This window comes from Odontesthes bonariensis, chromosome 14 (genome assembly GCF_027942865.1).
Source record: "Odontesthes bonariensis isolate fOdoBon6 chromosome 14, fOdoBon6.hap1, whole genome shotgun sequence".
Classification (NCBI taxonomy): domain Eukaryota; kingdom Metazoa; phylum Chordata; class Actinopteri; order Atheriniformes; family Atherinopsidae; genus Odontesthes; species Odontesthes bonariensis.
The window spans coordinates 9,404,988-9,427,792 of NC_134519.1; the positions used below are offsets into that span (position 1 = coordinate 9,404,988).

Genomic DNA, 22,805 nt, shown 5'->3' on the forward strand with positions numbered 1-22,805 from the left:
GGACAGTTCCAGGCATTATGCTTGAAAAAGAGTTGCAGACTGCAGCTTTAAAATCTCAGCAGAGTTATTGCACAATATGGGCTTTTGCCCTCTGGTAGATGATTGAGTTTTTCCTTTATAAAGTTAAAAGTTTTAAAAACTTCTCTGTTCCTCGCTCTATCAAACTTTTAAACAGCTCAGTGTGAGGCTGAAGGGATTGTGCAGCATATTGTATTTGTAATGGCTATGCATGACTCTGTGGACGCTGGGAACAATGTGCCGTATTATCTTTTTTGCTGTAAACTTTGAAGGCATCTACGTGCACAGAATTTGAGTCCAAGACAGATTTCCCAGAGGGGACATTAAAGCATATTGTTTTGCAAAAACCGTCTCAGACTCTAAAGTCCCCAGATCTGAGTTTGACTGAGAGTCTGCAGGATGCACCAGAACAAGCCTGTTCTCCAGAGGCACCAACCTGCAAACTACCCCCCAAAATATCGACAGCAAACATCCCAGCTCCAGATGCAACACGCCACCGGGTGTCGGGTTTATGGTGGACTGGTTAGAGGACGAAAAGAGTCAGGGCTACAATATGTGTAGCTTCCTCAGCTACATTAGCTAGTTACGCTACTTTTTGGTTGCTTTACTCCTCAGGCCAACAAACACCGACAGTAACTAGTTATGTTTTTGTTTTAGTGTCAAGTAAGGAGTCTAACTAGCTAAGTAGCCTTTAAAGACTTTAAAGTTGTGTCTGATATACACTCACCGGCCACTTTATTAGGTACACCTTGCTAGTAAAAGGTTGGACCCCCTTTTGCCTTCAGAACCGCCTTAATTCTTTCATACTTTCAACAAGGTGTTGGAAACATTCCTCAGAGGTTTTGGTCCTTATTGACATGCATCACCCAGTTGCTGCAGATGTGTCGGCTGCACATCAATGATGAGAATCTCCCGTTCCACCACATCCCAAAGGTGCTCTGTTGGACTGAGATCTGGTGACTGTGGAGGCCAGCTGAACTCATTATGATGTTCTAGAAACCAGTTTGAGTTTGTTTGATATGAGCTTTGTGACATGGTGCATTATCCTGCTGGAAGAAGCCATCAGAAGATGGGTCAGAAAGGGATGGATATGCTGCAGCATTTAAATGATGCTCAGTTGGTATTCAGGGGCCCAAAGTGTGCCAAGAAAATACCCCCCATCACCATTGCACCAGCACCACCACTAGCCTGAAGGCAGGATGGATCCTTGCTTTCATGTTGTTTAAATTCTGACCCGACCATCTGAATGTCCCAGCTGAAATCCAGACTCGTCAGACCAGGCAACGTTTTTCCAATCTTCTCTTGCCCAGTTCTGGTGAGCCTCAGTTTCCTGTTGTCAGCTGACAGGAGCGGCCCCCGGTGTGGTCTCCTGCTGCTGCAGCCCATCTTCTTCAAGTTTCCACCTGTTGTGCGTTCAGAGATGGTTTTCTGTGTTCTTTGGTTGGAACGAGCGCTTATTGGAGTTACTGTTGCCTTCCTGTCATCTGGAACCAGTCTGCCCATTCTCCTCTGACCTCTCACATCAACGAGCAAAATCCCAGCAGATCAGATGTTTCTGACACACTCAGAGCAGCCCGTCTGGCACCAACAACCAATGTCACGTTCAAAGTCCCTTAAATCCCCGTCCTGGATCTCGGGTTGAACTTCAGCAGGTTGTCTCGACCACCTCTACGTGCACTGATCTGCAGCCATGCGATTGGCTGATTAGCTGTTTGTGTTAACGAGCAACTGAACAGGTGTTCCTAATAAAGTGGTCGGTGGGTGTATGTTTAACTTAAGGCATGTCAGGTTTGGGTGGTGTGAGGCGTAAAAGGACACGGATGCGGACTTCAAAAAGCAAACTTGATTTATTATTCAAAAAAAAAAAAAAACAACACAAAGCGCGGCTGAGCCGGATTACAATAACTAAACTGTGAGAAAACAAAACATTACCATGGCTGAGAAAAAACAAAGCACTTGATTTGACATGAAGGATATTGACGGGTAGGATCTGGCAAACACAATGAGGAAACCTTGAAACTAAATATTGACTGAGGCTGTGTTCAAAACCGCCTACTACATACTTGCAAACTACATACTCATCGATCAGACAGTATACAGAGCGTTTACCCACAATGCATTTCGCTCCTGCCCGAGCCGAAATCAGCCGGCCTGAAGCTGATTTCACTTAAAGCTGCAGTCGGCAGGTTTTCAAAATTACGAGTCTAAAGTCGGAAAATTCGAACTGATACAACTTTCAGGTCCCTCCCCCAACCTCTAACAAGCTCCGAATCGCCCCCCAAACCCCTCCCCCTCTGTGGACGAGGTTGTGCACGTGAGTTCACACCAGTGTGAGCGCACACAAGCTGGGGCAGACTCACGCTCAGCAGCGTGTGCACAAGCTGTGATTGACAGGTAGGATTCCTCCACCCTAACTTGATTGGTTAAAAGCGCTCGGTTTTTGCAAGCATGATTACAGGCTTCAGAGGGAGCTACAGATTTTGTTATTTTTCCTAAACAGACTATTTAATATTCTACTTCCAGAATCCTATGACAGTTCAAGCTAATATGACTAAAAAAAAGTTGCTGACTGCAGCTTTAAGCTCTAAACTCTGTAAACTTTAGCAACATTTGAAACATTTTCAGGCGAGAAAGTAGTTGTTTAGATCCCCAACGTGTTGAAAACCTGACTAAATACCGGCTATTTACAATTTTGTTCCCACGAATTCGGCGCTATTAAAGCTAGCCGCAGTGAGCAACGCACTTCCGGTTATTTTCCCAAAATAAAATACCCGTTGCCTTTTATCATAGGGAAAGCCATTATGATACAATTGGTGCTTTTGTTTTGAAAACAGGAAGTGAGACTACCCTCGTTGTAGCTAGCTTGAAACTGCCGTTTTGACAGGAAATGACAATCGGCGACGTCAAGTTACGTTGCATCTTGGGTAGTTTGAGTATGAGTAGTAACCTCATGATGCATACCCAACATTTCGGCGAATCTAGTATGCATCCGGGAACTTAAAAAAAGTTAAAGTTAGTAGGAGTAGTCGGCGGTTTCGAACACAGCCAATGAGGAAACCTGTAAACTGAATACTGACTGAGTGATTGGTGAGTAAGTGCATCTAAGGGGAAAAACAGGTGAAGTGAATGAAGGTGATGGCAAAGCAACAGAAACTTTGGGGAAAACATGGCTAAACTAAATACCGGACCTGGACTAGAAAACTAAGGCATGAGAGAAAACTAAAACAAGGTAAAACTAACAACTAAACAGGAACTAAAAACATGGCAAAAACCCCATGGACGTGACAAGGCAGGTCTTTTCAACAAAGATCAATGATCACTCATCCAGAGTAAAGTATCCAAATATGAATTTTAAGCTGTGAAAAAGACTGAAACAAACAGAATATATGAAGTAGAGGGATAAAAAAAAGGAAGCGTGTCAGCTAAAATCATGTTCAAGGGGTTGTACAAGTAATGTGAAGCCACATAAGGAGCGGGTTAGAGGTTGAAAATGAAGGGGAATGATAAAGTGGAACATCCATTAAAATGATGTAAATGTGAATCGTGTAAAACACTGAGTGATGATGGGGGGGAAGAGAAGGAGAACCGAAGTTTGCATGCGTCACCTGTCATGTTGCAGAGGACCAGCTGCGGCCTGATCGGTCCGCTGCCGTCAGCGTCGATATAAAAATACCCCGACGTGTCGCCGCTGTGTTTGTACGCTTCACAGGACTGTTCGTACACAGCTGGGAGGAAAACAATGAGATCAGCGTCAGACAGGAGCTGTGAGGGGGATGAAGACCACAGACTGTGGAGGATCATCTGTGCAGCTTCATGTGTATGTAACAGCACTGAATCAATCTGTCACAGTGGAGAAAATAATCTGAGGCATCACTTCTGCAGCGGCGTCCACAAACAACAGCTTCCTCACACCGGAGGTGACAGTAATGACTGATGGGAAAACTTTATCTGCCTCCATAAGTCTTCCTGCCTTCATCTCCGTCTCCCCTTTGATCAGATTTATACGTGAAGGTTCCCACACTCTGCTCACCTGTTTATAATTTATGCTCCACGGCTGAAAAAATACCCGTTTTAGACCAGTAAATCCAACCTCACCGTCACGCTTTTACTTATTCTTCTAACATCTCATTAACCGCCGGCTCATCGCCCTCACACCAACATGTCTGATCACCTGCTTCAGAGAGAAACGAAGTGCAGATATCAACTGTTAGCTCCCTGGCATGTTAAATTCCTACAATATGTAGTTATTGATCAGGCTGATCACAGAGGTTGGAAAGAAGCCAACAGTTTTTAAAAGTCCGACACTGATTTTATCTACAGATGAGCAACAGATCCTGACTCACAGCTCTGATCCGAGCAGGGGTTTAATCAGGTTTCTGATCTTATCTTGTGGAAGTTTTTCTGTGCACAGATCTGTGTGGACAGATCAGCCATGTCCACCAACGCGAGTGATGGTGCTTCGGTGAGTTTACTTTATTTGCCATTTGTGTTAGTAAAATTGAGTAATAGATATTACTAATATCTATTGAGCTGATCTGTCCAATGGAGCGTAACTTGATTGGCTGCCGTTGGATGAATTGAGACGGGGATCGATTGCTTCTCCCTGTCTACCCGGATGTTGAGTCTGGTTCTTTTTCCACTGAATTTTTTGAAGTTGAATTTTTTTCCACAGATTTTTGTTTTTAGAAATAGACTTTTTTTTTACACTGTTGGTTTTTCAAATTCAAAGTCTGATTTGTGATGCTGTAAAAATTCAATATTAGAAATTCGTATCCAAACTCTGATGGCACAGAAAAAACTTCCATATTATCTTACTTTAAAGCATAAGACTCTGAAATTAAAGTCATATTTATCACTTCTAGCAGTGGCTCCTGCTTCAGGTCCTCATACTGTTTCTGTTTTTGGGTGTAAAGCTCCCCTGGGCTGAACTCAACCACCAGCTCAAAGGGAATTGTTGGGTTTTTCTTCTTATTTTTTGTGCCTTATTTCAAGTATTTTAATTACTTTTGTTGCGATTTGGCAAACATCCCTCAGAGAGTGCATCCTCTGCCCAAATTAACTTCCTATTTTCCAGTTTTACCAAAAGTAATCCTGATCTGCAGCAGGATGTAAATGAATCCTTTCTTTCACTGAGCTCCAACTCTCAGTGAGCTGAATCAAATCTGAGGGCTTAAACTGAAGCATCTGCAACTTCTGTAATCCATAAAACAACTATAATAAGGAAAATAAGTGAAATCTGCACCCTGTGATGGATGTAACACTGCATACCGAGCTAATGGTTTGTTCAAAATCTGATGTCCTGTCAGAAAAAACAAAATGTAAATTGAGAAACACTTGACTTTGCTTGTTGGCAAGTCACAGAGAAAAGCATTTAGGACCAAATTGTCTTTTTAAAATCCCATTAAAGCCCTCTTGTCACTCCCCGTCTGTCCATCTTTGCCCTGTCGTGTGACCCGGCGATGATGTGCCGTCATGTGACTCACAGCTGTGGCAGGTGGCGCCGCTGTAGCCGCTGTCGGAGCAGTTACAGTGGAAGCCGGTCCAGGACTGACTGCAGACGCCGCCGTGCTCGCAGTGACTGGGAGAACACCTGAAACACGGAGAGACGGAGCACAGGGTGAAGCTCTGGAAATGCAACGGGACACCAAACGCCTCCTTTATGTCCACAATATCTAAGGGAAGAAACATTCAACTGCGTATTAAAACTCTCAGATTTCAACCGATACTCTTGCGGTTGTTGGACGATATGTAAACAGACCTTTTGTTTTGTTTTGAAACTTAAAAATATGGTTAACTTATAAATGGTTAACATGCGAATTAAAGTATTTACATGACTAATGACTCATTCCAAGAAAGGAAACCAGAGCATTTTAATGTTTGCTTCTTTATTGTGGCGCAAACTCATGAATAAAATTTTTTATCATTAGCATTTAGTTTTATTTTAAATGTGCTGCCATATGAATGAAAGTGCCATAACATTTGTTGTGCAAACACACTTTTAACATCAGCATCTTTCTGTAGTTTTTATGTAGAAGCCTCGCTCCACTGTCTGTTTCCTTGAATGACTTGCTGCTATCAGTTGTGTGTTTTGCCTTTAAGTGATATTTTAGACTGGAAATACTACGCTGAGAAGACAGTTCAACTTGGCAGTGTTTACAGATGACTTTGTTCACTTTTAAATTAATTAATTAATGATTATTTTTTTCTGTTTTTTTGGAATGACTTTATTTGCTTTCTTGTGATTTTATGTAGCTGTAAAGCACTTTGAATTGCCTTATGTACGAATTGTACTCTACAAATAAAATTGCCTTCCGAGGATGTCGTGTCAGAGCTGTTTTGGTGGCACGAGGAAGACCAATAATATTCTGGTGGTTATAAAGTTGGGCAAAAGGACCTCAAAAAGAATATCTTTGATTCAAATCTGGATTTTTGACATCTACAGGTTAACTTGGTTTAAGAAAAAAAAACAAGTTATTATGGTTTGATTGGAAAGAAATTTAATTCGAAACACTTCTAAGTTCTCAGAAAGGTCATTTCGTGCTTCACGGTTTTCTTTCACTCCTTATAAGAGAAAAAGTTTTCCACTCAACAGAGATTATCCTTTCACTTTCGGACTGTTTGATGACACTCCTTCAATGAATTTAGCTCCCAGGAGACTGAAGCTCTGTGTTATTTATAGATAGATATCATGCTGCTGTAACCATCGGTCCTGTGTGGGTGGAGGAGATGGAGGGAACTGGAAGAGACAGACATATGATATTTAGTATTTTAGAAAATAAACATCAGTAAACTGTGATATTTGAGAAGGGAAATGACGTGTTTATCTTTCTCTGTGTATTGTTTACATATTTAAGGGCATCAGAAGCTATTGTCTGAGTTCAGAAGAAGCCAATGTGTGTTAAATAATGCATTCACATTCAGCAGAACCTGATTTTCTACATTAGGCTCTCACATTTTTCACCAATGTGTCATATTCCTGTGTGCAAGTGCACCTCTGAATATTGTGAGCTACTTAACATAAATAATGATGATGAAATGTCAGGTATTAGAAGGAAAGTTTGTGACTGAAAAGGAAATATGTACACAGCAGAAACCTTACTGCTCTTTGGCTCTGTGGAATGTGGGATGTAACGCTATCGTCATAGAAACAAACCCCTGAGCCCTGCACATGTACAGCCAGACGCCTGAATCTGTTGTCATGTTGAAGACGCCACAAAGACGCCATCAAAAGCCCCTAAAAATGTCAAACCGCCCTCAGCCCCTTAGGGTAGCTCTCGGCTAATTTCAGGAATGTGCAAAACAAAAGTTCATATAGTTTTTAGGTTCACAAACTTCTTTAGAGATGCTTTAAAGCTGCTAACAATCAGTCGTTTTTTTCAATCAGTCTGACAAGCTTCCAACGCCAGAGACAGAAATCATGACAAAGAACAAGGTTCTTACTATTCAGGTGCTTTTCAGCTTTTTAGTTGAAGAAACTTGCTTAAATTAGCGTCTGTATTAAAGTATTTACAGCTACAGCAAAAACTTTCTATTGATAAACAAAGAACTTCACTTAAACTACATTTAGTCGAGTTAACTGGTGATACAGCAGTTTAACAGATGGCCATTACCAGTGTCACAGCTCTAAATGTGTCCGTTGTGTATGTACTGATTACATGTAGCGAAGCGGTTCTGACATGTTTTGATTTTCAGACTTTTTTATTGAATTTAAGTTAATTGTGTGGTCGAAACCAAGACAGTCTTCCTCCTCAGAACTTATCGTCCAGTGTTTATTTACGCACACACAGTGGGGTCACATGGCACTGAAAGGATCGGATTATTGGCTAAATTACAATTAGACTGAGTTATCAGGTGCATGTAGACATCTTAATCTGACAAGAAATTGGATCGGATCGGATTACTTGTAGTCTGATTAAGACCCCGAGATAACTGGGTTGAAAGTCAAATTAAACCTGCTTGTAGACGCTGAAGCACGTGGTGAATCAGACTTTGCGTTCTGCGCATGCTCCAGATTTTTTCCCGGGGTCGTGACGCGGAAGTCAAAGGAGACGATATTACTGTTGCTGTCGCCGTCAGAAAGAAACAAACAACGCGATGGAGAATGCTCCGTTGGGCATCGCGTTTGTGCAACAAGCAGCTCATCACAGACCAAATGTAGAGGGACATAGCTTCATCTTGCTCTGCGTTCGCCATCTTTCTCCAATGCCTGAGTTTGTTGTTGTTGTTGGTGGTGAAGAGGTCAACAGGAAGTGGCTCTATTAGCAACAGTTGGAATGGGTACAGCGCAAAGGGTGGAATGCCCTCTCCGGGTCGGGAATGAGATCCTTCCCCAGGTGGAGGAGTTCAAGTGTCTCGGGGTCTTGTTCACGAGTGAGGGACGAATGGAGCAGGAGATTGACAGGCGGATCGGTGCGGCGTCTGCAGTGATGCGGGCTCTGCACCGGCCCGTCGTGGTGAAGAAGGAGCTGAGCAAGAAGGCGAGGCTCTCGATTTACCGGTCAATCTATGTTCCTACCCTCACCTATGGTCACGAGCTGTGGGTAGCGACCCAAAGAACGAGATCCGGGCCCGTCTCACTGGGAGGAGGCCCCGGGGAAGACCCAGGACACATTCGAGAGACTATGTTTCTCGGCTGGCCTGGGAACGCCTCGGAGTCCCCCCAGAAGAGCTGGAGGAAGTGGCCGGGGACAGGGACGTCTGGGTCTCTCTGCTCAAGCTGCTGCCCCCGCGACCCGATCCCCGGAGAAGCGGAAGATGATGGATGGTTGGATGGATGGATGGGTACAGCGCCACCTATGACATGCTTTGTGCCTCTGATCCGATTCATTCACCGCCACATATCCAAGGATTCTTACCCTTGCTCAAATAAGGAGCATAACCCAACTACAGCTATAATCGAATTACTCTCATCCCATACTGTAACCCCACTGACAGATACGATCAATAATCACGCTCAAAAGAATATGCGACCTCTAGTGGTCGTGGGAGTAACTGCAGTGAAGGGTATAAATGGCGCCCATGACTGTAAAGTCATGCTGTAATAAGATTTTTATGTGGCACAGCCCAAGTAGTTTTGCTTTCTCATCCTAACTAGACATAACCTATTTTCTAAAGCCAACCAGAGAGTGACAACGTTTTATTATGGCGAGCTGTGTTTACACGAAACCGGGGTCAACAAAGGTCACGGTCACGTTATCAAATCAAATGGAGTTTACATGTTTCCCTAACGGCTTTTTTACCCTAACCAGGTCATGTTATTGTCTACAGCCGACCAGAATTTTTGTGTTTTTGATGGAATGTCACTTAACAGTCATGATCTCAAATCAAAAGAAAGAGAAAATGAATAAAGTTAGACGTCTCAACATTGCCTCTTAGTCATTTTTAATCCATTTCTGTTTCTTTCAGTTCCCTCCATCCTCCCACACAGGGCCAGCAAAAGGTTTTCTTACCTAAACAAGTAATTTTATTGCCAGGAAGTGAAGAAAGTGTTGAAATAAAGTGCTCTTGTTAGCCAGACTTATTGAAACCATAGCTGTGCCATCCAACCTCCCCTCCCTTCTTCTTATGGGGATCTCGTAAGCATGTTTATTTAAGTAAATTCAGGCAACATTTACTGAACTTTTCAGTCCCAACACAAGCAAACGAAAACTGACAACGGCAACTATTTCTGTTTTTAGATAAAAGCCCAAACTCAGCAGCCTGTCAGCATCCTACACTGTGATTTGTTTCCCTTAATTTATCTTCAGAGTGCTTTAATATCAAAGTGAGCTGTAACCGCGCAGATAAAGCACTTAGCTCTCACTTTATATTCGTATTATCACACTGCTTAGCTCTTTTATTTGGGATATATTATTTTTGCATCTGTGAGACTGAATTACAACCAGGATTCAGGAGGGTTTATCTAATTTAGTGTGTCAGATGTGGTATATACAGTACATGATGATGGTTTCAGCGGAGTCTGTCTGACCGCTGATAGGCTACATAGTCCATGCTGCTTTTGGAGTAAAAGTGTTTTGAACTTGTCCTTTAGTAACATCCTTATAAGGCGTTCAAGCGGTCATCGATAGAAAAGCAAGAGTAATTAAAGAGATATTGAATTGCACTTCCTCATACAAACACATTTGATTTGTTTCTAAACCTGAACAGGTAAAAAAAGCAAGTGTCTAAGTTAGCTGAGGTACCAATTTGTTACCAGGAGTGGGGTTCGAACAAACATGGACATTTGCCCATTGGATCTTAAGCCCAACGCCTTAACCACTCGGCCATCCTGGTGTTTAATTTCTACAACAGAGTCAAATGCTTGATCCAATTGCTACATGTGAAAGCTCCACAGATGGGGTTCTTTAGTTCCAAAAGACATGATCTGTGAGGCTTGGAGATGCTCCCCAGTCCTGTGGAGCTGCAGCCAATCAGAGCCCACGAGAAACAGCGAGGGGTAAATACAACATGGGAACCTGGCAGAGACCACGCACAGTCAACATTGCAGCATGTGCAAATCTGTCATATTGGTGAGCGATGCAATGTCGAATATCTTTTAGTCTGAAATTGACCACAAGTGTATAATTAGGGTTTGTAGCTGGAACCCACATGTTCATATGAAAGGGATCAATCATTCCGGTATAATGGTTGAAATGCATGTTTCTTCAGTTGTGGACTTTGAACCCACTTGGGTATGAGTGGGATTTGTGTCTTAAGAAAATGTCACAAAATCAAAATATGTCAAAAGATGCCATTCATTCACACGATATGAACCATTCAGTGCAGTCATGAAAAGCATTTGAGGTCAGATTCCTTATAATTTGTGTGTTCGTGATGGTTATTCAGGGAACTGAAGATTGACAAGACCAACGGTTTAAAAACCTTAAGATCAGATTTTTATTGTCATGCGTAACCCATCCAGGTTGTCACACACATGCACAAGGTCACACAATCATAGAGACAGATGCCATATACTGGAGCGGTGGGCAGCCATTCACAGCGCCCGGGGAGGATGGGGTTACGGTGCCTTGCTCAAGGGCACCTCGGCCGTGACAAGGAGGTGAACTGAAATTCTTCCAGCTGTCACTTTCATCAACCTTTTTGAGGGAGAATCAAACCGCCAACCATCCGGTTATTGGACGACCACTGACCCCCCAAAGAACAGGTGTCTAAGGTACCAAATTGTTACCAGGAGTGGGGTTCGAACCCACGTGGGCATTTACCCATTGGATCTTAAGTCCAACGCCTTAACCACTCGGCCATCCTGGTGTTTAGCTCCTTCAACAGGGTCAAATGGTGGATCCCATTACTATATGTGAAAGCTCCACAGATGGGCTTCTTTAGTTCCAAAAGACATGATCTGTGAGGCTTGGAGATGCTCCCCAGGCCTGGGGAGCTGCAGCCAATCAGAGCCCACGAGAAACAGCGAGGGGTAAATAAAACGTGGGAACCTGGCAGAGACCAGGCACAGTCAACATGCAGCATGTGCAAATCTATCATGTTGGTGAGCGATGCAATTCATTCACAGCGCCCGGGAAGCATGGCGGTATGGTGCTTTGCTTAAGGGCACCCCTCCAGCTGTCAGTTTCACCAATCTTTTTGAATGGGAATCAACCTTCCAGTTATTGGATGACCCACTCTAACCACTGAGCTGCCCCAAAACAGTAGGTGTCTCAAGCAACAATTTGTTACCAGGAGTGGGGTTCGAACCCACGTGGGCACTTGCCCATTGGATCTTAAGTCCAACGCCTTAACCACTCGGCCATCCTGGTGACAAAATGAAGTCAGTACAACTTTGAATACACCCTTATGGTAAACTATGGCAGGTAAATTGGTCTAAATATAGTTAAAGCGATGCTAAACTGTTAGATATGAGCATTTCTGTCATAACTTTAGTGCTACTGATATCGTGAGCATGTTAAATTAAACAACCCTGATGAAAGCTGACAAATCGCAACAATAAGACAGATACACAAGTGAGAATAACAGATAAGATAATTAAAAAAATACTGTCGGAGATGTTGATTTGTCAGATATCAAGGAGAGGAAAACAAACAGGGGCATCACAGGTTATTTCACGCTTCACATCTTCTCTGATAATAAAACTCCATCTCCAAGCTCTTTGTGGGAATACTCTGTGTGTGTGTGTGTGTGTGAGTGTGTGTGTGTGTGTGTCCCCACTTTTATTTATTTATTTATTGAGTGCTTGTTTGTTTCTTTTCTGAATCACACCCAGCACAATGCTTCACCTCACAAATAAATCACCTTGCCGAAGAAAAATGAGATTTTACTTCCACAAAAGTTGGAGTGTCTCTTATAAAGTTAGGAAACAAAAACACTCAGAGCAGCTGAGAGAAGAATAAAAATCTTTACTAAACCTCTGACAGATATAATATCATCTCAGCTGAAAAGGTGTCTGTGTCGACTCTGCTAATGTCAAAAAGCTTTTAGCAAAGGATGCCTCCATCAAACTGCTCTTAAGTCTGATCTTTATGCTTCGAAATTCATTCGAAGAACAAACCCCTCATTCGTAACTCTGAGGGGTTTGTTCTTCGAATTTGTTTGTTCTTCGAATGAAACGAGTTTGTTCTTCCTCTTCGAGAATAAAAAACGTAGAAACAAAACAAACACGACTTTCGATTATGTCCCAATCAAAACAATGCCTGTTTTTCTGTGGATTTGTAATTAATTTGCATCTTTCTTAATGAATATGGTTGCACAAACACAGAAAAAAATAAGGTCTTGTTTTTAATCATGAGTCACCGAGTGGTTAAGGCGTTGGACTTAAGATCCAATGGGCATTAATGCCCACGTGGCTTCAAACCCCACTCCTGGTAACAAATTTGTGCCTGTTTTGGGGCAGCTCAGTGGTTAGAGTGGGGCGTCCAATAACCGGATGGTTGGTGGTTTGATTCCCACTCAAAAAGATTGGTGAAACTGACAGCTGGAGGGGTGCCCTTGAGCAAAGCACCATACCTCCATGCTCCCCGGTCGCTGTGAATGGCTGCCCACCGCTCCAGTGTATGGCATCTGTTATTGTGTGACAACCTGGATGGTATGACTAAAAAATCTGATCTTAAGGTTTTTAAACCGTTGGTCTTGTCAATCTTCAGTTCCCTGAATAACCATCACGAACACACAAATTATAAGGAATCTGACCTCAAATGCTTTTCATGACTGCACTAAATGGTTCATATCGTGTGAATGAATGGCATCTTTTGACATATTTTGATTATGTAACATTTTCTTAAGACACAAATCCCACTCATACCCAAGTGGGTTCAAAGTCCACAACTGAAGAAACATGCATTTCAACCATTATACCGGAATGATTGATCCCTTTCATATGAACATGTGGGTTCCAGCTACAAACCTTAATTATACACTTGTGGTCAATTTCAGACTAAAAGATATTAGGCATTGCATTGCTCATCAACATGATAGATTTGCACATGCTGCAATGTTGACTGTGCCTGGTCTCTGCCAGGTTCCCACGTTTTATTTACCCCTCGCTGCTTCTCGTGGGCTCTGATTGGCTGCAGCTCCCCAGGACTGGGGAGCATCTCCAAGCCTCACAGATCATGTCTTTTGGAACTAAAGAAGCCCATCTGTGGAGCTTTCACATGTAGCAATTGGATCAAGCATTTGACTCAATAGAAAGCACTGAATACCAGGATGGCCGAGTGGTTAAGGCGTTGGACTTAAGATCCAATGGGCAAATGCCCACGTGGGTTCGAACCCCACTTCTGGTAACAAATTGGTGCCTGAGACATCTACAGTTTTGGGGCACGTGGGTCAGTGGTTGTCCAATAACCGGAAGGTTCGCGGTTTGATTCCCACTCAAAAAGATTGATTAAACTGACAGCTGGAGGGGTCTCAGTCCACCTCCTTGTCATGACCGAAGGTGCCCTTGAGCAAGGCACCGTAACCCCATCCTCCCCGGGCGCTGTGAATGGCTGCCCACCGCTCCAGTGTATGGCATCTGTCTCTATGATTGTGTGACCCTGTGTATGTGTGTGCCAACCTGGATGGGTTATGTGTATGCATGACAATAAAAATCTGATCTTAAGGCTTTTAAACCGTTGGTCTCGTCAATCTACAGCTCCCTGAATAACCATCACGAACACACAAATTATAAGGAATCTGACCTCAAATGCTTTTCATGACTGCACTGAATGGTTCATATCGTGTGAATGAATGGCATCTTTTGACATATTTTGATTATGTTACATTTTCTTAAGACACAAATCCCACTCATACTCAAGTGGGTTCAAAGTCCACAACTGAAGAAACATGCATTTCAACCATTATACCGGAATGATTGATCCCTTTCATATGAACATGTGGGTTCCAGCTACAAACCCTAATTATACACTTGTGGTCAATTTCAGACTAAAAGATATTAGGCATTGCATTGCTCATCAACATGATAGATTTGCACATGCTGCAATGTTGACTGTGCCTGGTCTCTGCCAGGTTCCCACGTTTTATTTACCCCTCGCTGCTTCTCGTGGGCTCTGATTGGCTGCAGCTCCCCAGGACTGGGGAGCATCTCCAAGCCTCACAGATCATGTCTTTTGGAACTAAAGAAGCCCATCTGTGGAGCTTTCACATATAGTAATGGGAACCAGAATTTGACTCAATTGAAAGCACTAAACACCAGGATGACCGAGTGGTTAAGGCGTTGGACTTAAGATCCAATGGGTAAATACCCATTTGGGTTCAAACCCCACTCCTGGTAACAAATTGGTGCCTGAGACACCTACTGTTTTGGGCGGCAGTGGTTAGAGTGGGGCGTCCAATAACCGGAAGGATGGCGGCTTGATTCCCATTGGTAAAGCCTTTGTGATGAGTAAAACTAAATGTTGAAATAATGAACAGAGTTTTTAACTTGTTGTTGTCAGCCTCTCCTGGCTCAAGCTAGCTTAAACAAATCAACATTCCACCTTTATGTAGCATCATCTCTAAACTCTCTAAATGCATCGTTAGGTGATGTTATGTTCACTCTAAAAGGTTGAGATTAACAAAAAAGTGACAGCTATCATAACTAGGCTGAGATATGGGTTTGAACCTACATAGTTCAACACCTTAACGCCATTTTAATGAATTTTAAACAATATTCCATTGTTAGTTTATTGAATACAGCTCAAGCCCAGAACCTTGAATCATCATCAGTTAAGAGTTAAGCCTGTATCAATCCTTGTGCAGCCATGAATGAATGATTCTAATATCTTTAAGACTTAAAGTCCAGAATATTCTAACAAACATGCTGGTTATGGTTGGTAAAATAAAGTTTAACCACTGAAACTGGAAAAAAAAATGGAAATTTAATGTTATAGTAGAGTTATCGTTCTATCAGTAAATGAAATCATAATTAATTTCACATACTGAAACCTCCCTGAATCCGAATATCTGCAAGTGTTGCCCTCAGAAAGGCAGCAGGGAGGTAAATAATGGTTTAATGGACCAATAAGGTGGGTTTTGGTGGCTCTGACCTGTCAATGATGCCGCACATGTCGATCTGCAGTTGGCTGTAGTTTCCCAGAAGTCTTTGCTGCACCATAATCAGATCAACCAGCTGGTTCTCGACAGCAAGCAGACGCAAGCAGCCTTGGAAGATGTCAAAGGGGTTTCTGCATTCCTGATTGTGGTCTTCAGCAGGACAGCCTTGATGGGGATGAAAAACGAGCAGTTAGACAGCAGAACAGCAGGGATGAGAGTCACATGACTGCAGGTTGCATCGATAAGCACTGATAGGATAAAACCTGTCGTGTTCTGGAAAACACGACTGGAAAACACATGAGATTTTTCCCAGTTTTGGAAGAAGAAGAAAAAGAGGAGATACTGAAAGTGTGTGTCCACTTGTCCAGTTTCCTCCAATGTTTTAGGGACACACTGCACCCCATGCTGAGATATGCCAAGTTTTTAGCTAACAGCTCTTTGGGAATCACCTTGTTGCTGCAGAAATCCTGTTTTCTGTCTGTCAGACTGTGTTATCTTTGCTGTTTTTCATAGATGCAACTAAAGAAATGGGAACAAATGATGTGTCTCTGTGACAGGCTGCTGGGAACAAAGTGCCCGAAGCTACAATTTAAAACTGGTTCTTTGCTGAGTTGTCTGTTATGCTACATATCACTGCTCCATCCTTTGAGTTGGAGCTCACTCCACTTTTAACAGAACATCTGGTTGCCTGGGGGGAACATATAAAGAAATACAGATGTTGTATCCTTAAAGGTAGTTTGCTTTTCACTTTAGCAGACTTTAACAGCCAAATGATTAACGTTTCACTCTTACCTCCAAAGAAGAGTTGACTTGATATGGTGATGGGAAATGAGGGGGTAGCATGAGCGACACCACCTTCCTGTTGGTCAACGGAGACTGTAAGCCGGCCGCCTCTGGATGTGAGATCAACCGAATGCCACTGACCATCATTCAGAGAGGACCCTGGGGAAACATTCGACAAATACAAAACATATTATTTCACACTGACTCAGGATTCCAGATCACAGATCTTCAATTTTGGTGATTTTGTTGGTGTGGAGGGGTTCATTTCAGACTAAATTTAAAATAGAGACCCGTGCTGAGTTCCAGCGGCGCTCTGCCCAGTGTGTTTATCTGCAGGCGGAGTCTGGCCTCCCTCAGGAACAGCCAGACCACGCCCCCTTGCTGCAGGAGGTTAAAGGTGAGCAGGAGTCCCGCCTTGTTCCAAGTCCGGAACTGAAACCCTACAGTCACGCCCCCCGAGGGGGAAGACGTCGTCCACGGCAACTGGAGGAAGCTCTGGGGCCCTGGGAACGTCACGGCGACGGAAAGCGGCTCAGAGCAAGAAAAAGTGACGTTTCCCTGAGAGAGAAACATTCGGAGAGACGAGAGAGAAGAGGTGGGGCAGAAAAAGTGATCACAAGAGGGACGAAACAACAGAAAACATGAATATTAATCAGATGCAGAGGGCGTGTCGATGCGACTCCTTGTCACAGTGATCTCATCAGCAAGTCTCCTTGAGAAAAGAAGCTTTGAGCACAAGGTGAAAATACCAATGCTGGGAGGTTATTTCCATTGTGGTCCATTGTTTCGGGGGGGAGTTAATGACACTGCATATATTGCTGCAGCAGCCCTATACATCAAAGCCACAGTTCTCTACTGGGAGCATCAGCCTGCTATCTTTATCATGCTGTGTAAATAGAGATAACATCTAAAAGCCCTTTGTAAAGCCTTTAAGGTGATATATATGAAACGATATAACCAAGAACGCATCACTGTTGCAAACTATAAAGGAAAAAAGCGGGAAATAAAAGGCAGCAAAAGCCATTCGCACGAATATGCGCACATACATCCGTGTTTTTTTGATGCAATTGCCTTCAGAACAGCTAAAACCTTTCTCTGTTACGATGAACTATAGCTGAGTTCATATACTGTGAGAGCCACAAAACTCATGTAAAACTACTAGAGTGTCAGGCGTGTGGATCTCAGAGTTTCTTTTAAAGCAGAGATACTCATTGCGCGGCTCCTCAAGCTTTAATTGGCGGCTCACACTCGCATAGTAGCTTATAACAATATGGTAACAATAACAATACATTTTTTTCAAATAACATACTATAGTATTAAGTATTTTTATTAAGTTTGCGTTTTTGTAGTATTAAGTATCTTTATTAAGTATTAATTAAGGCTTAATGGTGTTTCCTAAAGGGGGCTCTGTTAAACCTGGCAACGCAGCCCGCTTAAACCACCTCACACTTGACCGCAGAGCACGCTAGCTCCTTTAGCCAGCGCGAGATGCAGGCACAATGGATCGGTTTTTAATTAAAAAAGGGCAAAAACCAGCACAAAAACCATACTCATCATGAATGTCTCACTATGATTACAACAACAAACTACAAATACAACATGAAGAAAGTCAAGGACATGCATACCAGCTTCCACTCATCCCAGTTTTAAGGTAAATATGGTCTTAACTGAAAATGTATTGGCTGTGTTGTTTACTTTTTTTTGTGGGATGTTTTATATGTAGAAATGCATATTTGCAAAAGGGGACTTCAGTATGTTGTCGTAAAAGTGGCTCTTCCCTTGATTTTGCTCTGCCAATGTGGCTCTTGTGAAAAAAATAGTGAGTATCACTGGTTTAAAAGGAGACACGATTTACTAGAAAAGGTTCGGGGGAAGCTCCACACCGGGCTCACCATCCTCTAATAACGACAGCGAGGTACAGAAACCCTGTTCTCTCATCACTCACTGTCTTCGTTAAGAGTCATGGGCTTCATTAACCAGCATGCAACAGCGACACTCGTATCCTGAGGCTCTCCCAGAGGTGCTCTGAGGACACACCTGCGTGGCAGATCCCCTCATTTACTCCTGAGGCTGCAGTTACATAATCAGGGGGAAAAAATGGTAATTGTTGTCAGTCTGTCTCTTAACAAGCAAGTCACAATAAAAAGAAAAGGATCAGTTCGTGAGCTTTTGGTGGAGCAAGGAGCACTTTGCTCCAGATTTACTGTTAATTTCAGCCTTCGGTCTTTAAGCTACAAAGCTGCGCTCCTGCTACTGATGCCACCTTCTCCCTCAGATGTGAAAGCCCAGAGCTCGGAGAGTTTGAGGAGCCGAACATCAAAGCGCTCTGCTGTTCCCAAATGGTTTGCGTGATCTGCCATCATCACATTAGAGTAATGGAAATGGAAACTTCGTGTGGTTCCAAAAAGCTACGTAGGCTGGCAATTCACTCAAAACCTACTGGGTTTATAGGTGCTCTTTGTAAAAGAAAAATCCTTAAAACATAAAAAAATACTTCAGAGACAGATTGCATTTTACTGTCATTACTTTTCCACTCCCACAAAGAAACTGCGTTCAGTAGCAAAGCTATGAAAAGACAATAAATATCGATGCTGCTTTTCTTCACTGGGGCAGCAAAAGACTGAAATCTGATGCAGAACTTACAACCAGGGCTGATAAGTCAAAGCTTGCATTGCTCGTGTTGTGGATGCAGCTTATGTTGTAGCTACAGATTTTCTCAGTGTTTATATATGTATTATATATTTGTTTAGTCCAGACTAAACATGGAGAAGCAGCATTTAGCTGTTATGCTGCAAACAAGTGGAACAAACTGCCAGTGGAGATTAAACTTTCACCAAATGGAGACATTTTTTAATCCAGGTTAAAAACATTTCTGTTCTCATGTGTCTATGCATGAAATCTGCACGATATCTTTTAACTTCTCTGGACTGTTACTTGTTTTTAAATTCATTTAAATGATTTTATTTGTTTCTCTTTATATTCTTTTATGTATTTTTAATGCTTCTTAAACTCCATGCTGCAATGCTTTTATTTTATGTGAATCACTTTGAATTGTTTTGTACATGAAATGTGCTATACAAATAAACTTGATTTGATTTGATTTGCTGCCACGTTCGTCCTAAAATCCGAGATCATGCTCATCTTATTACAGTTTTTTTGTGTCATTTCAGAGGATTTTTCACTTTAAATGAAAGGAGTTAGCAGTGAATCAACAGGCGCTCACTCTCACCTGATTGGCTGAAATAACTCAAAACAAAACTTTGTGCTCACGTGACTGCAGAGGTCCGTTTCACAAAGCAGGTTTAGTGAAAAAAAAAGGCCTACATTTAAACTTTCGCTTTTGTAGCTGCAGCGGTGTTGCACTTCTTTCTAAAAACGTGTTGAAACTCGCCGCATGAGCGCATTATTAATTATTAAGATTTCCAATTCGAGGTTGGTGAGAAACGTAGCCCCTCCCATTCCCCGTTGCCATGGTGACTCCTCGAATCGGGGCTCCATTGATGCTGGCTTTTTAAAGTTGTGGCGCACACGCAAAACTCAAGGTGAACCTACTCAGAGTTGACTAAACTCACTCAAATCAGCGTTTCTGGAACCGAAAACTCAGAGTTTTCTATCTCAGAGTAGATCAACTCAGAGATCAGGAATAGACTCAGAGTTGGTTGAACCTGCTTTGTGAAACGGACCCCAGATATGTTCAACAGATCAAACATCTCACCAAAAATCAATAAAAACTGATGAAAGGTTAGAAGGCTGAAAACTCTCTAATGACTGACGTCACAACCTCTTAAATAAAAGGGATTCAAACCAGCAGCTTCTGCTTTCACCCTGATGCTTCAAAGTCAGTTCTTTTAACACTTAAACTACCGTTTATGCTGCTAATACTTCAGCATTTTGTTCCATGGAAGACTTTTACCTGTGAAGAACATCTCGGTTCTGGCACTTTTATCTAAGAAAAGGATGTGAATACCTTGAATGCCTTCACCATCAACAAGCTGTTGCCGGGGAAACATACTTACATTGACGGTTATTTGTTGCTCGTTGTGTTTAGCTTTTTCTATCAGATTGAGGCCATTGTAGAGCAGGTTTTCCAGGCAGCCATTGAAGTTCCTCTTGGAGACGACCGGTTTCTGGGCTCCCCCGATGCTCAGCTGAGCCGTGATAATATGACACGTGTTAGAAGAATACCAGATATCTGTAAATGCGGCTGTTTGTGCCGCAGTGTTTCCACACACCTGTGTGACGCCCCAGTGGCTGAACTCTGCGGGGATCTGAATCTTCTCTGTGTGTTTGTCCACGGTGAGGTTGAGGTGAGCGTTTCTCTGTTCCAGAGCGACGCGGTGCCAGTGCTGGTCGTCGAGCAGACTGCCGAGGGAGGCCAGACGCCGCGGCTCAGAGGACGAAGCGCCACCTGGGAAAGAGAGTAGAGAAGAATGTGTTTCTGCTGATCTGACTGAGTGAGCAGTGCTGTTTAAAAGTCCAGGAGCAACAACCTCCAACAGCCCGGTAACCGACTGGAGCGCGGCAGAGATAACAGACCTTGATCTGCGGATCAGAAAGGTTGAACGCCGGAATACGGGCTCAATAGTTCTGCTATTTCAGCTGGAGCTTAAGCGGCCTTAGATGTGAGCAGTTACATGTTTAAATCTGTTCTTAATTCGTCTGATAGCTCATGAAGGGAGGCAAGAAAAGACGGGATATAGAGGACTGAGTTTCAGGAGTCTAAATGAGGGAAAATCGAGGCCTTTACCTGGGTTTCCAGGACGTTGACTGAAAGTAGTCATTGATTTATTATTGTTACTCCTGAGTTTAAGGAAACAGGACTGGATGACCTCCATAGATGTAAATATTAGTACATGGGGCGCCTGCTCAACCCACTACACCACAAACCACCCCTGTATAATTATTAAAATTATTTTTGTAAAAGTCTGTTGCTCACAGGCTTTTATTTTGTAAAAGTCTGTTGCTGTCTGCTGTGGAACCGGAAAAGAAGGTCATCGGCGGATCCACCAAACATGGAGAAGGGTACGGAACTTTTACTCGGCCATTTTCATTTTAAAGTTCTTCCAGACGGCGGAGTCGACAGAACCAAAGTCATCTGTAAACACTGCCAAGTTGAATTGTCTTCTCAGCGTAGTAGTTCCAGTCTAAAATATCACTTAAAGGCGAAACACACAACTGATAGCAGCAAGTCATTCAAGGAAACAGACAGTGGAGCGAGGCTTCTACATAAAAACTACAGAAAGATGCTGATGTTAAAAGTGTGTTTGCACAACAAATGTTATGGCACTTTCATTCATATGGCAGCACATTTAAAGTAAAACTAAATGCTAAAAGCTATACACTACTTTTGGATTCATTTTTGGATTTGCGTACAAATGCGATTAATCGTGATTAATTAGATGAAACATTTTAATCGTTGTCCAGCCCTGTAAATATTGATCAAAGATGCTGGAGAAGAAATGAATCAGACGGGCTCACTTTAGTAAAGTCACTGAAAAATGTGGTAGAGCAGCACAGGTAAGAGTTGATCAAACAGCCAGGGACAGTTACAAGGACCACTTTAAGAAGGAGGAAGAGGGAGGGACGACAGTGGTGAAGAGAAGATAAAGATCTGGATGAAGAAGAGGACAGAGGTCAGGTGAAAGGGCATTTGAAAAGAAGCAGGAGGTTGGGAAGCAGGCAGAGATGGGACCAAGTCACACATGTGTAAGTCCCAAGTCATTTTTTCTTGGGCAAGTCAAGTCAATTGAAGTCAAAGTCAAGTCACCTTATTATTGCAATTTTACCTGCAGAATCTGATCTTAATAAAGTGAAAAGACAAGATATAAGTAACTGTCAGTTAACATATTGGCCAATGTGTCCAACCTGTCCACCCCGTATCATATCAAGCTAACGTTAGCTAACTACCGACTAGGCTAACAGGATAATATTAGCTAATTTGACGAGCACTTACTGGTCAGAATGGATCTTCAAATGACGAACAAAGTTTGAAGTTATGCTAGATGCTTAACACTCAAGTCATTCAAGTCATCGTGTTTCAAGTCAAGTCAAGTGCCGAGTCTTTAACTTCCAAGTCCGAGTCGAGTCTCAAGTCTTTTATTTTTTGTCAAGTCAAGTCACAAGTCATCAAAACAGCAACTCGAGTCGACTTGAGTCCAAGTCACAGTGACTTGAGTCCCCATCTCTGGAAGGAGGCAACGAGAGTCAGAAACAGGGAAAAGGAAGAGGTGGCAAACAGAAAGAGGATGGAGAGAGGCAGGAGGACCTCAGTGGATGGATGGCAGAGGAGGACTAGAAGGCAGGAGATGATAAATCAGACAGATGGAAACTAATCACAGTGTGGCTAATGGCAATTTTTGAAGTCTTTTAATCAACACGACGGCACCGTTTATTGGGCGAAGTCTAATCTTGACTTTGAAAAAAGAAGCGTTGTGCATAAAATTGGAGAAGATAAAATGTAGTTTCACTGGGAAACTGGAGGTTTTATTCAACTTATTTGACTTGTAGATGTACACAATCATCGT

General features: G+C 42.7%; 1 protein-coding gene and 4 non-coding genes across 6 annotated transcripts in view; 2 read left to right on the forward strand and 3 right to left on the reverse strand.

The window, feature by feature from the left end:
* LOC142398671 (contactin-associated protein-like 4) overlaps window positions 1–22,805 on the reverse strand; it is a 181,028-nt gene that overhangs the window by 53,602 nt on the left and 104,621 nt on the right. For both annotated transcript variants that reach the window (XM_075482766.1, XM_075482767.1), the window contains exons 6-12: window positions 20,514–20,689; window positions 20,298–20,429; window positions 16,572–16,839; window positions 16,291–16,440; window positions 15,492–15,663; window positions 5,502–5,608; window positions 3,624–3,743 (exon numbers count right to left, since the gene is read on the reverse strand). In XM_075482766.1, coding sequence (XP_075338881.1) covers window positions 3,624–3,743; window positions 5,502–5,608; window positions 15,492–15,663; window positions 16,291–16,440; window positions 16,572–16,839; window positions 20,298–20,429; window positions 20,514–20,689 — 1,125 coding nt within the window. The remainder of the gene's footprint in view (window positions 1–3,623; window positions 3,744–5,501; window positions 5,609–15,491; window positions 15,664–16,290; window positions 16,441–16,571; window positions 16,840–20,297; window positions 20,430–20,513; window positions 20,690–22,805) is intronic.
* trnal-uaa (transfer RNA leucine (anticodon UAA)) lies at window positions 11,183–11,265 on the reverse strand. Its single transcript has one exon. It is a non-coding gene; the product is annotated as a tRNA-Leu (tRNA).
* Window positions 11,686–11,768, reverse strand: trnal-uaa (transfer RNA leucine (anticodon UAA)). Its single transcript has one exon. It is a non-coding gene; the product is annotated as a tRNA-Leu (tRNA).
* On the forward strand, window positions 13,666–13,748 carry trnal-uaa (transfer RNA leucine (anticodon UAA)). The gene has a single exon. It is a non-coding gene; the product is annotated as a tRNA-Leu (tRNA).
* trnal-uaa (transfer RNA leucine (anticodon UAA)) lies at window positions 14,655–14,737 on the forward strand. The gene has a single exon. It is a non-coding gene; the product is annotated as a tRNA-Leu (tRNA).